Genomic DNA, 14,452 nt, shown 5'->3' with positions numbered 1-14,452 from the left:
CTTTGGGACATGCATGGTAGCATATCCGAAACAGATCCATGTGCGATATCCTTAATTGGGACATTCTTAATAGGATATCTGAGACGTCCAGGACATCATTCGGATGTCCCATGGACTAGTGCTTTTACTGGCCGTCAAAAGGATATATGTTTGGCACATCGATAATGGCGACTCCCCCTTCGACCGTAGCCAATGTTTCCTTTTTCGACAACGCCGAACATGGCGGCTCCTCCAGCCCAACCAGGAATAGCGCCGACCACTATGCAGTCAGCATCGCGACAATGCCAGATTTGCCAATGTACTCCGGGGCCGACACAGACAATTTCCACTAATAGAAATCAAAGGTCCAGTCTTTGCGGCAGCGCGCAACCATGAAGTAAGCAACGTTGAGCGCCGCAATTTCACGACTCCGTGGGCGAGCATCAGCCAGGCACCGGACAAGCGGTAACCACTACACCGAGTGGCCAGCGTGGGCTACAGCACTTGTATGTATATGCAGATCGTTGTGATATACTGGCACGTACCCACCCTGGAGGACTGGCCAAGAATCAGGTAGGTCAAAGTGCCAAATAAAGGTCAAAATGTTATACGCCGAATGCAATAAGCAACTTCTTTTCTTCCAGCGGGTTTCCTTTGTCGACGCGCTATGCAAACGGCAAGACGAATTCACCACAGATTACGTATACACTCGTATCCACAGCACAGAACACCTATACACAGTATCTCCACAGTATCTCCACAGTATCTCCACAGCATCTCCACAGCATCTGACGTACAACATGCACCAACTGACGGACAACACAGCCAACTGGCTTGTGCAATGACCGCGATTTGATCACGCGAAACCTAGGCAAAACCTATACGCAAAATGAGAGTTACCCTCCACTCGAATTTTCGCGGCATCAAGGGACCAATGTTGTCAAGCGTGATATGCCAAGCCTGCTCGGCTGGCGCGCGCTTAAATCTCTGAGGCTATAACACTATTACGACTATGGTGGTTGATTCACGTTACCTTTACAGTTCCCGCGAGGCGGCTGTCAGTTCGGTATGTAATGCGACATTCCCATGGTTACAAGAACGTTTATAGTACTGTAATATAACGTTTAGAAATACATTTTCGTGTCATATCCTTTTTCACAGTGCTTGAGAGGGAGAGGAAAAACGCTTTAATTCGTAAATCACACCATACATTTTTAACCAATCATAGCGGCACTCATCTTAGGCGTCAAAATATTATTTCGAATAAGAGAGTTTTAGTAATAGCCTGATGTGCTATAATATAGCCCGATGACTACGTAGCAATTTATTATAATTTTTACTGTGGTACTCAACCAATCATAATGAAAAGATCAATGAATTGCATTATATGACAGAATAAAATGCTTCTTGCTACTTCTGTTTGATTCTTAGAAAAAAAATATATACATATGATTGACGTTACTCTTTGCCCCCTTGACACTCTCGCGTTTCAGTGGTTTCGTTATCGCATAGTGTTGCGCAGCTGGTTTATCCGGCTCGCGAAACTCGCAGAAACTGTTCTTTGTTCTATGCTGCAAACAGCAGAGAATGCCACGTCCATGTGATGTCGCGGGATGTCCAAACGGTCCCAGGAATGGTCCAGGCCGCTTGGCCAAGAGCAGTTGCAGCGGCGAATCCAACGTGACTTACCACAGTGTGCCAAGAAGTGAACCCCTGCGTTCGAAGTGGCTAAGTGCCGTCCCTCTGCGACAGTGGGATGGTAAAAAGCCGAAAAATTTCGTAGTATGCTCGCTGCACTTTCGCCCAGAGGATTACGAATGCAATGGTAACGTGAGCAAGTCGTGTGGAGTGCCTTTCCGAGCACTGCTTTCCCGTCGCGCTGTTCCGTCGGTCGTGCCCGAAATACAAGAACCGTTACAGGATGATAAAGCTGCGGTGAGTGCGGCATTTGGTTTTCAATAAGGAAAGGCCTATAAATGTGCAAATACGTGCAGCTGTGACATCAAGGTGCTTTTGTTTTCAGGCTGAACTTGCCGAAATGGAAACCAGCGATTCGATGACCGACACCTCCAACCAGAGCGACGTGACCGAGGTACAGTTACGTAAAGTGTGCGAAAACTGGCTATTTCTGGCGCTGGCGCTCGGAAACTGCACTGACAGAAGTCTCTGCATAAATTGGATGCGCGCCTGACGCGCAGCTTCACAAGTTGTTGGTTATTTTTAGGCGACCCGTGACGTGGGGACACAGGCAAGCCTTTCGTCGAGTACTGCCGGAAAAAGTGGAAGTAGCTTTCGATATGCTAAATATGCGCAAGTTCGTCTGCGCGGCACTAGCATTGGTGAGTGGGCTTGTGATAATCGCACTTTCCGAACTGGGCTTATCAGGCTACCATATACAATATCCTTTCTCTCTTTTTCTTTTCTTACCTTCTTTTTGCATTTATCCATGCTGTTATGTGCACATCTACACTAAATATTAATTCACGAGATGCAGTATTTTTTTTTGTATTTGTTGTTGCTGACGAGAAAAGAACCGAGGAGTATCACAGAAATGGCAAAAGTGTAATGCCATTGTGATTGGTCAGGTTAATGAAGCAAGTGTATTTCATGTAACTGTTGTGTTACTTAATCACTGGTATATTTTATTGGCATAAGCGCCTACTTTTACGACACCTTTACTTTGATCACAGGCAATTTTATTCCTATTTACAGTAATGTTTAAAATCATTCTCACTTTTAATGATCTCTTGATTAGCGTTTTGCAACATGATTTTATTGCAGGAGTTCAAGTTAACACAACAATGAAGAAAACAAAGGAAAAGGGAACGCAGGTTTTATAGGAGAAGGAAGCACATGATGTCAGCTCTGGTCAAGAGGCATTATGGTGCAAAGAGCTGAAGGAGCCAAGCAACGAGGACAGACATCTAGAGAGGAGGCCAGCTTTCTCATCTCACATAATGCCCCGCTGGTAGCATGCAAAGATGACAGGCATGACACGAGGCATGAGCCATACAACTCGACTCGTACCTTGAGTGCAACATTTGCTGATCAGTGAGTAGATTTCACATTGTACAGCATAAGAACCCATGCTCAAAACTGGTGATGCACACTAAAGACCAGCGCGTAAACTTTTCGAAAGCAAAGTAACTTCATTAGAGAATTTCCAAGGATTTGCATAGTTTTTCACATAGAATGAATTTCAACTAGCTATCAAGTTCGGATGTCAACGGTGTCACTGCTGCAACTGCGCTCCTACACTTGCATAACACTTGTTTTGACGAGTCCTACAGTCCCGAGTGAGGGGGCCCAGCTGAGTAGAACTATGGCAAGTCCAAGTCTGTGTAAATTCGGCTGACTAGCCTGTCACGATCTGATGTACTTTGTGTGCGCATACAAGTCTCGTTATATATTTAAGTCTGTGTTATCATCGAGGTTTGCCTTCCTTTTTCCTGTTGTTTTGTCATGTGATAGATGGATTCATGTATTTTTGGTTTGTATTTAAACAAGTGTTTTCTGCAAACAAACTATAGCTGAAGTTCAATGCTTATCCTGTGTAGTTCTTTGTCATCGTTGTTCGAGCTGCCTGCTACCATGCATCAACACAAACATGCCCAATTTTCTATTCGTTTGAGCGTCAGTTTATGTGCTCGTCCCAAGTCACATTGTTATGTTTTGAATAAGTGAGAAGCACAATGATTACCAAGGCGAATTCTTTACAGGTCTGGGATGAGCACCAGGGATCACTGCTGACACGGGTCAATGATACGACCCTGCAGCTTTATGGAGATGGTCACTGTGATGCGGCAGGTCACATTGCTAAGTTCCTCACACACGGAGCAACTTCAAGTGGAGGAGGTAAATCAAGCAAGAAGCAGTTACGATTTATTCTTACCCAGCCTTATTATGGAAGCAAGATTCACCTTTGCCAACTAAAGTATGGCATGCAACCTGAACAGCTCAGTGACTCATTGCAGTAAAGAGGGGGACCTTTCTTTTTTCACTTTAGTAAACTGTTCCTTGCCAAAAAATTTTTTTGTGTATATACATACCAGCAATGTTGTTGGTGCATTCCTGTTTTGAATAGTGAAGAAGTACTGGCGAGAGCTCCCAAATGGAAAAAAGAGGGCCTTGTAAGAGGTCTCAGATTTCTTTGAGCAAGGCACGACTGTGAGCTCATTGACAACAGACTGCCACTCGAGCATTAAGAAACACATCTTGCTCCAATGTCCAGAGATTCTTCACTACTTTGATGTGTGGCATGCTACAAAAGGCACAAATAAATTCCTGTCGCTCACCTACAATAGATGGCCTGTGATTAACCTAGTGCTCTTACTGAAAATGACATGTAACTGTATAAGTGACATGTAACTGTATTATGGATTGTTATTCAATAAGTATGCAGCACCAAGGAAACTGTAAATTAGTGCTAAAATCAATGCACAACACAAGACAACATAAGCTAAATTTTTAATGCGAGTAGCATTGTTTGGGAACTTCACACACTTTTAGGGGATTATGCTTCTTCCTGTCGGTCAGGCTGCATGTCTGTTTCCACATCAACTTAGGTCACTGGGTAGTCCATGATGTGATGGGTATGGCATTGAACTGATGTGGCGACAAAACGGTCTAAAACCAACCATTGGATTAACTCGAATCACTGAGTGTTTGCCATGTGGTATGTACCACATGAACCTCTTCGAACCACATGAACCTCTTCGATGAACCTCTTTGATGCCAACTTGGGTAACTGGGTACGGCCCACTTGCTATGTGCTGCTCTCCAATGACAAAAAAATATGCTTCAAAATTTATCCAATGCCGGGCCGAGTAAAAAAACCTGCAACATATATACAAGGTGATAATTTTAAAATTTTAATGCAATTTTTAAAAATCACCTGTGGCAGATAGCATAATTCTAGTCATTGAGGTGGATTATGCAAAGAGGCGGATGTTTCTTCCTCGAGAAATTGAAAGTGTCAATTAATTGATGAAAGTTCACTAGTTAACTTCTTAATTAGTTACTCTAGGGCACATATTGCAATTTAAAATTTGTATAACCACTTGGAAATAATTTTGAAGATGGCAGAGGTTCCGAGATATGTGCCATCCAACTAGCGCTAAAAATGCACTGCTGTTCCACTTACTTCTTTAACAAAACACTCTATAAAGCACTGAAGCACAAAAGTAATTGGAAGGCTCATGTAATTTGTTGCACACTTTGGCAATGAATGTCTCGAAATTGGTGTCATCCTGAAAGTTCATCCTAAATGGATATGCCTTACAAACTCACCAGCAATGTATAAATTACAATATGCGCTGTGAATTAATCATGAAGTTATTTAGTGATTGCTTTAATTAGTTGAATATGTGTTTCAATTTCTCCTGCAAGAAACATATCCATCTCTTTCAATAACCCAGCTTAAGGACTAAAGTCATGCCATCTGCTACAGGCCATCTTTAAAAATGTTAGAATTTATAAACCAGCAACACAGAGAGAGAGAGAGAGAGAGAGAGAGAGAGAGAGAGGGAGAGAGAGAGAGGGAGGGAGGGAGGGAGGGAGGGAGGGAGGGTCACAATAAAAATTCCTTCTAAGCCCTGATGACCGGATGATAATATATATGTGTGTAGTGATCATGTGAGTTTTCAAATCTTTTACAGATCGTCTGTTGCATATAACATAATTCTAGTCCCTAAGCTGGATTATTTAGAGAGGCAGACATACTTGCATGAGGAATCTAACCACATATTCAGCTGGTCAGAAAATTCATAAATTTCTTAATTAGTTACTTTATGGCAAATATTGCAATTCACGAATTGTAGCCAGCGAGATGGCAAGGCATGTCCATTTCGAATGAATTTTCAGAATGACACCAGTTTTGAGATATTAATTTCCAAAGTTTGTGGCAAATTACATGGGCCCTTGACACAAGAATTATGCTATCTGCCACAGGTGATTTTTAAAAATTTCGAACTACTTAAATATGATCACCCCATATATGCCATCTTTAAAAAAAATTTAGCCCCTCTGTCTCCCCTCTTTCCTCGCGTCTTTACAACATCCTTTCTTTATTTCAGGCTCGCGGCTCTAGAACAAAGACAGCATGCTGCTAAACTTGCTGGTGAATGGAGAAGACGCCTGCCATGGATACCTGTGCTAAACCTTGCGCTATGTCAAGGTCAGTCCTCAACTGCTTGGAGATTGTTCCGCATTCAGTTACCACATTCAGTAATTTCGGTCTTTTCCAGCTGCCTGGCTGTTCATGGAAGTGTGTGCATAGTAGTGTTTGAAAAGGTGGAAAGTAACAATTAAGTCATTGAGTGGTGCACAGTTCACACAAAGTCCAATCACGAGCATTGCCTATGGTAACATTTGTTCTGTCTTATGGCTGAGGTTGTTATGTTGTTGTTGTGACTGTTATGTTGTTATGTAAGGGGCTTAGAGAGAATGCGAGCTTAGCGCAGTCATTGACTTGGGGTGTCGGAGTCCGTGTCATATGCCTGGATGGGTTTGCAGGATGCACTTCCACTTTGCAGCTCACAAAATATCGTATGACTAGGTTCGTCGACTCTGACAGGGCACACAGAAGGTTCCAAAGCCAGATAGCCAACAAACACAGGTTCATTTACATATGGTACACCGTAGTACAACAGTCACGGCTTGTGGGCAAAGGTTCTTAAAAGACAAGTCGAGTGCTCGTGGCTGCTGTGCTAGGCTAAAGGTGCAACCACATGCACGCAATTTTCGAGTGATGGTGATGAGTGACAGGTTTTTGTCGCGAAGGGCGGTCTGTTGCTTGTCCCACACTGCCGATTTCTGGCCAGCCAGAAAAATTCACCTGTCGCCAGGAAGTTCGCGCGCAGCTTTCGCAGGTTACCGAGCGATTGCACAACATGGTAGTAACCAGTTCGCCCGCTTCGATCTGAATTCACTCTTGTTACTGGTTTTCCACAGTGATAGCATAAAGACATTCAACAAGAGCGGCCATTCACATAGAGCCCAGCAGCCGAATTGACTCTAGAGCACCAAGTGGATGGGGTTGATGAACATCTTCCGGTTTTGGTTTCGAGCGTATGCGTTTTGAACACCAGCTAGCATGCCTTGCGCCGGCTGTGCTATTTAGCGCAGCATTTTTAAAATTTTTCTTCCTTTCTTTCTTTCTAGTTTATTTTTTTTTTTTGCTTGTGCTGCTCAGTTACGCGAGTTCTTAGCACATAATCGTTTTATTTAGTACAAATGATTGTGCGTGATCTTCACTAGCCTCCATCGAATCTGTGCCTCATGCAATTTCATAAGGCAGATGCAAGACATGTTCTAAATGAGGAAGTGTTTATCTTACTCTATGTAAATGCTCGTTCCGGGCTTTTTGTGCGTTTATCCAACGTTGTGGCACCAAGTAAGCAGTAGTAGTTCTCGTATGAAGCTCCACCGGATGGCATCAGCTGAAAAAAATTGCAAGCATATTTTCTTTTTGGTGTTTAGACCTTTTAAGAATAGTATGCGTAGAGGCGAAGTGTGCAAAAGTCGTTAATGGGCAACATTACAAACGAAAGCAATTTGCCTCTACTTGCACATGGCGTAGAAAATACTTGACTCATCTCAAATAACACCACAAAATATGAAAACATCTGATTTGCAATCATTCCTCATTCCCGCTCGTTATTTTCTGCACTTTAAGAGCACAAATACACGGGTGACTGCTCGTTTCCAAAACAACTTGGCCTCAGCCGATGTGATGATAAGGTAAGCTACACACACAAAAGTGGCCACAGCACAGGCTCCCAGCCAGACCATGCTAGACGCTGGCAGAATTCTGTCTGCTCGCACTCAAGACAAATGCGTAGGTGCAAAGCCTGTTTTCAGTCGTTCAGAAGACAGAATTTTCAAGTTCTTCGTTTTTGAGCTCCTCGGCATTATCTGTTGCGCGTTCTGCTGGCGCAAGCAACACACTCCACTGTTATCACTCCTGGCAATCGCTCGTCGCGTCTTCGAAAGCGTGAGTACCGAAAGAAGGTATATGTTGTTGCGGGGCCAGAAAAAGTGTCACAAACTTGCCCCACTGAGATTCAGTACACACCACACTTTCTTACCACAACCAAGCTGCTTTTCGCTAGCTATTCACAATGCCAGGTGCGGTTAGTGTTCCTCGAAAGTATCCCAATAAGTAACAAAATTACGATAATGTTGGGAGTCAGAGAATGCATCACGAACTTGTCCCAGCAAGATTCAGTACACGCCAAACTTTCTCACCACGACCTAGCTGCTTTTCGCTAACTGTTTCACAACATCAGGTGCAGTGAGCGTGCGTCGAAATTCCAAAAAGTAACAAAATTACAATAATGTTCGAGTTCAGAGAAAGCGCCAAAAGTTGTTCCAGTAAGATTCGGTACACGCGCGAAACGAAACTGTGTCACAAAGCAGGGTGCGGCGAGCATGCCCATAAACTACTGGAAAAAGTTAAAATAATGTTGGGACTCGTAGAAAGCATCGCAAACATCTCCCAGCACGAGTCATTAACTAAAATTAACTACGCCAGGACGGCCGAGCTGTTTTTCGCTAACTGCGTCACAAGTCCTGCTTCCGTGCTGTAAAAGCCAAAATTGCTTGAAATGCGTCACAGACTGTCAAACAAAATTTCTCACCTTGCCGTAGTCCAATAGTGCAGTGGGGCTGTGTTGAAGTTCAGAAGGAACACAAGGGGGAATACACTGGGAACCCAACAAACACGCTACATCCAAAAGAGACTGCTCGCCACAGGTGAACTTCATATGTGCAACCTGCCTTGCTGGCTTCGGTGGTGTGTCTGGCACATGACGCATGCATCTGGCGCTGCTGGTGTGCTGTTAGCTTGTTGCTAGGTAAAGCAAGAAAAGTAAGTTGCAAAGTATAAGTTCATTCATACACAAAACTTTTTAGTTTTAGTTAAGTTAATTGCAAATGATGGTGCCGGGAAAATGTGCTTAACGGGAACGTATCAACGAGGTTCTACTGTATTGGTTAAAATGCTGGTCTTGTGGCACGTTTGCAATTATTTTACAGATGTTTGATTGTATTTATTCGTACAACAATGCAAATCTGTCGCTACTTTTTTTCGCAATGTCGCATCCATGTGGTTACCTCATGCTGTGACAGCGTGGTGAGGTCTGCTTGTCGCGTCGCTTCAATACTGCATGCATGTGGTTGCCGTTCAGTCGGGTCGCAGTCCACCAAGCTCAAGAAGTTGCAAGAGCAAAGGCCCCACTCTAACATGTAGTGGGTCTGTAAAACATCTGCTACAATGAGGAAGCACTTGGTGATTCAGAGCTCAGAGAGTTAAGAGGGTGTCCAGAGGGTGTCCAGAGGGCCAATCCGAGAAAAGCCAATTAGTGTGCATTGCAGTGACTCGCAGGGAGCGGTTCTAAAGGGTGTCGGGGCACCAATATTTCCTCCTGCTACTTTCAAAATGCTTTTCTCCTTGCAGTGCTGTTTCATGTTGCAGGGCATATTACTTTCGAGATTAAAATCGCGTGGAATTGAGCACTTACAAAATGTGCCAATTCATGTCTAGAGCAATCCAACCATGTGCAGAGAAAATAAACGTAGGTTTGAGTATGACTACTGGGATTAAGGGGCAAGGTTTAGGCACAAATGTTTCACAAATATTGCACAGATGCACTTCTGAGACTTTGCCTCCTACTGTGTTTTGAGATCTATCATACGAAAGCAACATTTTTATCCTTGCAACTTATGTAACAGCACTCTTTTCACTCAGTCTCCGTCGTTGTCCGTTCCTTTCTTTTTTCGCACTGTCACATAAGTTGCAGTGAACCAACTAGTCAAGCAAGGAACCATTCTAATCCTCCATAGTCACTCTTCAAATGCATTGACATTTCGCATTTGCAAGACTTTTTCAACAAATGTTTGCTGTAAATCGTACCTGTAGCATCAAGTGATTGCGATGGAATTGAGCTCCTACCATCCCTGGAGCTTCTGGTCAACCTGCATGGTTCTTGTTACAGGAGACTTTCGTTAATTAGACTCCGGTTAATTAGGTTTCTTTGGTTAGTTTGATCCTGGCCGGCACCCGTGCATTTCTGTGGGCACGAACCCTCATTATTTCGATCCTAAAATTGGCCTTCGCCGCATAATTCGAACTTGACCAGTCAGCATGCACGAGCCACACCCCTATAGTGACCTCGATAGCGACCCCTTCAGTGGCAGCGTCTGTCCCGACGGAGCTTAGGGAACGGTGAAGGTGTTGAACATGCGCCATCCCTCGTCGAAAACACCTGTTTTCGGCCCGCCTGAGGAAGATTGCTCAGCATGTCTGATAACAGTTTTTTACCCGATTCTAACGCGCACATTTCTCCTTAAGAAAAAAAAAAAAAGGCGGAAGATCGCCTGCGTGGTGCAATCGGACACAAACCCAAAGTCGCCTTTGCAATGGTTGTATGCTTTACCGCATAACAAGTAAGTATTGCGGTGGAGCTGACAAAAAAAAAAAAAAAAAACGCGTGGCGAAGCTTGTTATACGAAACCGGCAGCCTGTGTGCAACAATTTTTCTCTCTAAAAAGTCGGGTAAGTGTTAAAATTTCTACTTTGTGCAGGCGCGGTAATATCGTTCGTATGCTGGTTTTCTACTTCGGTCACATAGAAATTGGGCATGTGTGTAATTAGGGGGTGCGTTAAAATAGAGCAAATACTGCCAGATGAAGCAGCAGTGTGTTTCGGTGCTTTTCTTGCATATTGTTTAATTTGACCCTCCGGATAATTCAATCGATTTCGCCGGTCCCGCCAATTCGAATTAATGGAAAGTTGGGAATTTACTACCCCAGTGTTCTAAATATATTTGGAATCGCTGGGAAACTTGCTATCTACAGGTGTGCAAAAAAGAAAATGTTATTTTCGGATTGGATTTTTGGATTTTTGGTCGGCACTTAAACAGTTAAGATGAGAGCTGGTACTACGCACAGTAGTGGCTGCATAAGTACGCAATCCAATCTTGCAGTTTGCCTCGAGTCAGCTACCAGCTGCGGTTAGGCCAAGCCTTTTCAGCTCTGCAGCACACTGCTTCATTTCATTGCTCAAGACAGGAGTGACACGCTCTGAACTCTGAATTTTGTCGGACTGAGCATGTCGGCCATGTTGTTTCGCTTGTGCAGAGGTGTCCACTGCCGTCTGCACATCCTGTTCCTCTCCTGCTTGAAGAGCCAATCTCAACACTGCAGGACCTGAACCAGCTGGATCAACGCCCCAATCAAGGACTTGCTCGTGCTCTAGGCCACTTGGTGCGAGACAGTGGCCCACACACCCAGCTCTGTCCCCTTTCCCTCCCTCTGTCCGCCTTCCTTTCTGCCCAGGGACGGATAGAGGGGGGTTGTCTCGAAAGGGAGGGGGGGCATTGTTCGTGATAATGATGGTCTTTAATTTCACAAAAAACTTTCACAATTGACACAGCTTTTCGGAGTGAGGAAAATTATGGAGTTTTTTTTTTTAGTTTTTCTTATTCGCGAGTACGGTCTCAAACAAGTTCAGTAATTCTCAGTCTCCAACAATGCAGCTGTACATTCTATTAGCAAGAATTCTGAATGGCTAGTTAGTCCATAATTCGGACGAAAGGGAGGGGGGGAGTCGCTGTAGATCAACCAGCTCTCAATACCTGTCAGATTTCAGAGAACCAAGCCACTTATTCAATAACGTTTTTCTCTCGTGTAACAGGTACCTGCCGGTCGCGCACCTTGTGAGGGGAAGTGCATGGCTGTGGCGCAGGCTCTTGTCAGATATTTGCGAATGCGCCTGGGAGGCGGGAACAGCTAAGGGAAATTGTGTGTCCACTTTAAAGAAATGCCTCGACACTGGCCCGTGAATGAAGTTTGGGCCTGCAAATGACCTGCAAATTTCTGTAACCTCGTTCTATTTACATTAATCAGCTCAATGGCCGATTGCATGCGCTCATAAGCTGCGCTTGCTTAGGAGGTGATATATCACTGTGTAAGTTGCGTGAATAGTCACTGTAATAAATACTGTTGGTTATTGTCAATAGTCTTCCTTCTCTCCCCTGGCTCTCTGTACTTCCACCTATTATGCTCCCTTCATATTTTAATTATGTGGCATAATGATTTATTTCTCATATCAGTGCATGTTTAATTGATGGAGGTGGCAGGAATAAATGGGGTGAACCACTGGACAAAGTTCCTACCTGCTGTGCATTAGGCAGGGAGGTGCAATGACCAAGACAAGCATAGAATGATGAATTCACAATGCGATATAACTTTTCCAACATATTCTTAAAACCTATCTGAGTCACGTTCTGCAGCATAAACGAAAACAATAACATCACCTAGTTTACATGTTCATTGTGACATACAGTACGTCATGATAGAGAATGACAAGAGTAGCCTATGTTGCCACCACCTGTACAATGACAGCCTACTGTGACGTCATAGGGCCAGAGCTATGTCGGCGTACGAATGTCAACTTGAACTTGTGCAGCTGTTGTGACGTTATTTCATTAGGCATAAATCAACCAACCAACCAACCAACCAACCTGGTAAGGCATAAATTGCAGTTAAGTGTAACTGGTGTGTCAGGATTGGCATTTCCTTGACAAAAAATTCAGAGGGGCTTCAGGATGTCTGGATAAACCTCCTGGATCCACGCCTTTCTGCCCATTCCTCGGCTGTCCTACCTTCTTACATTATGCCCCATAACTGAGGCAATACTGTCATTGGGATAACGCTGCTTGCGTTTTTCTCATGTGAAGGAACAGTGGACTGCCGTTAACTGCCTAACTGCGATTACCAGGCACCAAAGAACCACCTTGACCCAAAAGTCTTGTGTGCTACATTCTTTGTCAAGAGTAGAGAAGTGTACTGCAAAATATTGTTGCCAGTGTGTGCATGCACATTCCACCTAGCATGTTGATTAGAAAAATTAAGCTTTACTACTTGTGAATGTGCTCTTAAAAGCTGGTGCACCTAATCATGATTACATTTATTGTGACACATGTGCTCATACTTACAAGAATATTGAGAGTTTAGGACACATTTGTTCCTCAGTAGCTATTTACAACATGAAACCAGCGCATCCTCTGCATTTAATTTTAGAGCTGTGACTAAAATGACAATATTGCTCCCCTGAACCGCTTAGTGCAAAACAACAAACAGGTTTCTTTTTTTGAAAGTGGGGGGGGAGTTGAAGTTTGCACAGGACTTGGATGACAATGATTATGTTGTGACACTGATTTCATTCAGATTGGAGACCTCGGAAGGCTGCTTTGTGAGCCACTTCTGTTTGCTTTGAGCAGAGAGAGAGAGAAGGAGAGACAAGCTTTAATGATATGCTGGAGATGTTAGCCTGGGTGTCCGCATGACATGCTACTGCAAGTGCTGGGTGATGATTTTGATATATGTACAGTGATAAACACTTTACAGCATCTACAGTCACACACACTAGTGAACCCATCGGCAACAAGAAGCATATGCTTGCATTTCTCCATCAGTTTCACATCATTATGTTTCATTCAAGTATGAGTGCCGCTATAGCACAAGTCTTGTGCGGTGTTTGATGAAAACCAGTGCTTGACTGCTTGACTTGGCAGTAGTAGTCTACTGTACTTAAGTGGAACCTGTAGCTCGGGCCCAATTTTGATGCCGCCTATCCTAATAGTATATGTAAGACACAGAAATGATTTTATGAGACAACCTCTGGACCGACCTGAATGAAATTGGTTGCATTTAATCTTTTGTTGTAAAGTACAATGTTAGAATGAAAAATATAAGTATCTTTTCCATTTAGCATGTGCTTGCTCAGTTCTTGGCCTCTAAAAGTGGTTCCGAGTTATAAATGTTCTTTTGTAATCTCTGTTGCATACCTTATTGCTTGTTGATGCTAATTTAGAAGCACAATCGCATAGCTTTTATGGTAGTATGAACTAGTTTGTTCATGCCCTTTAGTTCATTGCAGTAAATGAGCGGCATTCACTTCTAAGCATTAAAGCGAGCATCACTCATCTGGACAGGTGAGGGAGGCAGGGCAGGTGGGTGTTGTTGCACGTCCCTTTATGCCATGCATCTCTTCCACGCAGGAATTTCGGCATATGTGGAGTGTGTGTCTGTGTGTGTGGAGGCATGCTGATACTATCCACTGTGTTATTTACAATGGCCCAGCCATTTGGAGTTGCAGAAAGTTGCACTACCGCCAGTAGAATTGGCAAATCGCGTAATCTAAAGCGAGACGTCAACAAACAGTTGCTCACTGACATTTCTAGTGTCTGTGGCTGACATGAGCAGATGCATACAAAATATTGTCAAGCGCGCAAACGTTGGAGTTAAGTATTCTATATGCCGTGCTGTTTTGACAGCTTAACTTGCAATACATGTGCCGAGCGGTATTCATAGAAAGCTAATGCGCAATTCAAATGTGCCACTCACTCATTGAGCATGCTAGTGCATTTGCACAGCACTAAACATATCTGGATGACATTTTAGAACCACC

The 14,452-nt window shown here is 43.7% G+C and overlaps 1 protein-coding gene across 1 annotated transcript; it reads left to right on the top strand.

Annotated features, from left to right (window-relative positions):
- Positions 1–6,463, top strand: LOC142588192 (uncharacterized). Its single transcript, XM_075699715.1, has 6 exons — positions 1–1,914; positions 2,003–2,071; positions 2,204–2,318; positions 2,761–3,030; positions 3,699–3,834; positions 6,054–6,463. Exons 1-4 carry the CDS (start codon positions 1,567–1,569, stop codon positions 2,817–2,819), a joined length of 591 nt encoding a protein of 196 aa, XP_075555830.1. The 5' UTR covers positions 1–1,566; the 3' UTR covers positions 2,820–3,030; positions 3,699–3,834; positions 6,054–6,463.
- The last annotated feature ends 7,989 nt before the right edge of the window (positions 6,464–14,452 follow it).

Source organism: Dermacentor variabilis, chromosome 7 (assembly GCF_050947875.1).
Source record: "Dermacentor variabilis isolate Ectoservices chromosome 7, ASM5094787v1, whole genome shotgun sequence".
NCBI lineage: Eukaryota > Metazoa > Arthropoda > Arachnida > Ixodida > Ixodidae > Dermacentor > Dermacentor variabilis.
This window is presented reverse-complemented; position numbering and strand designations above follow the sequence as displayed.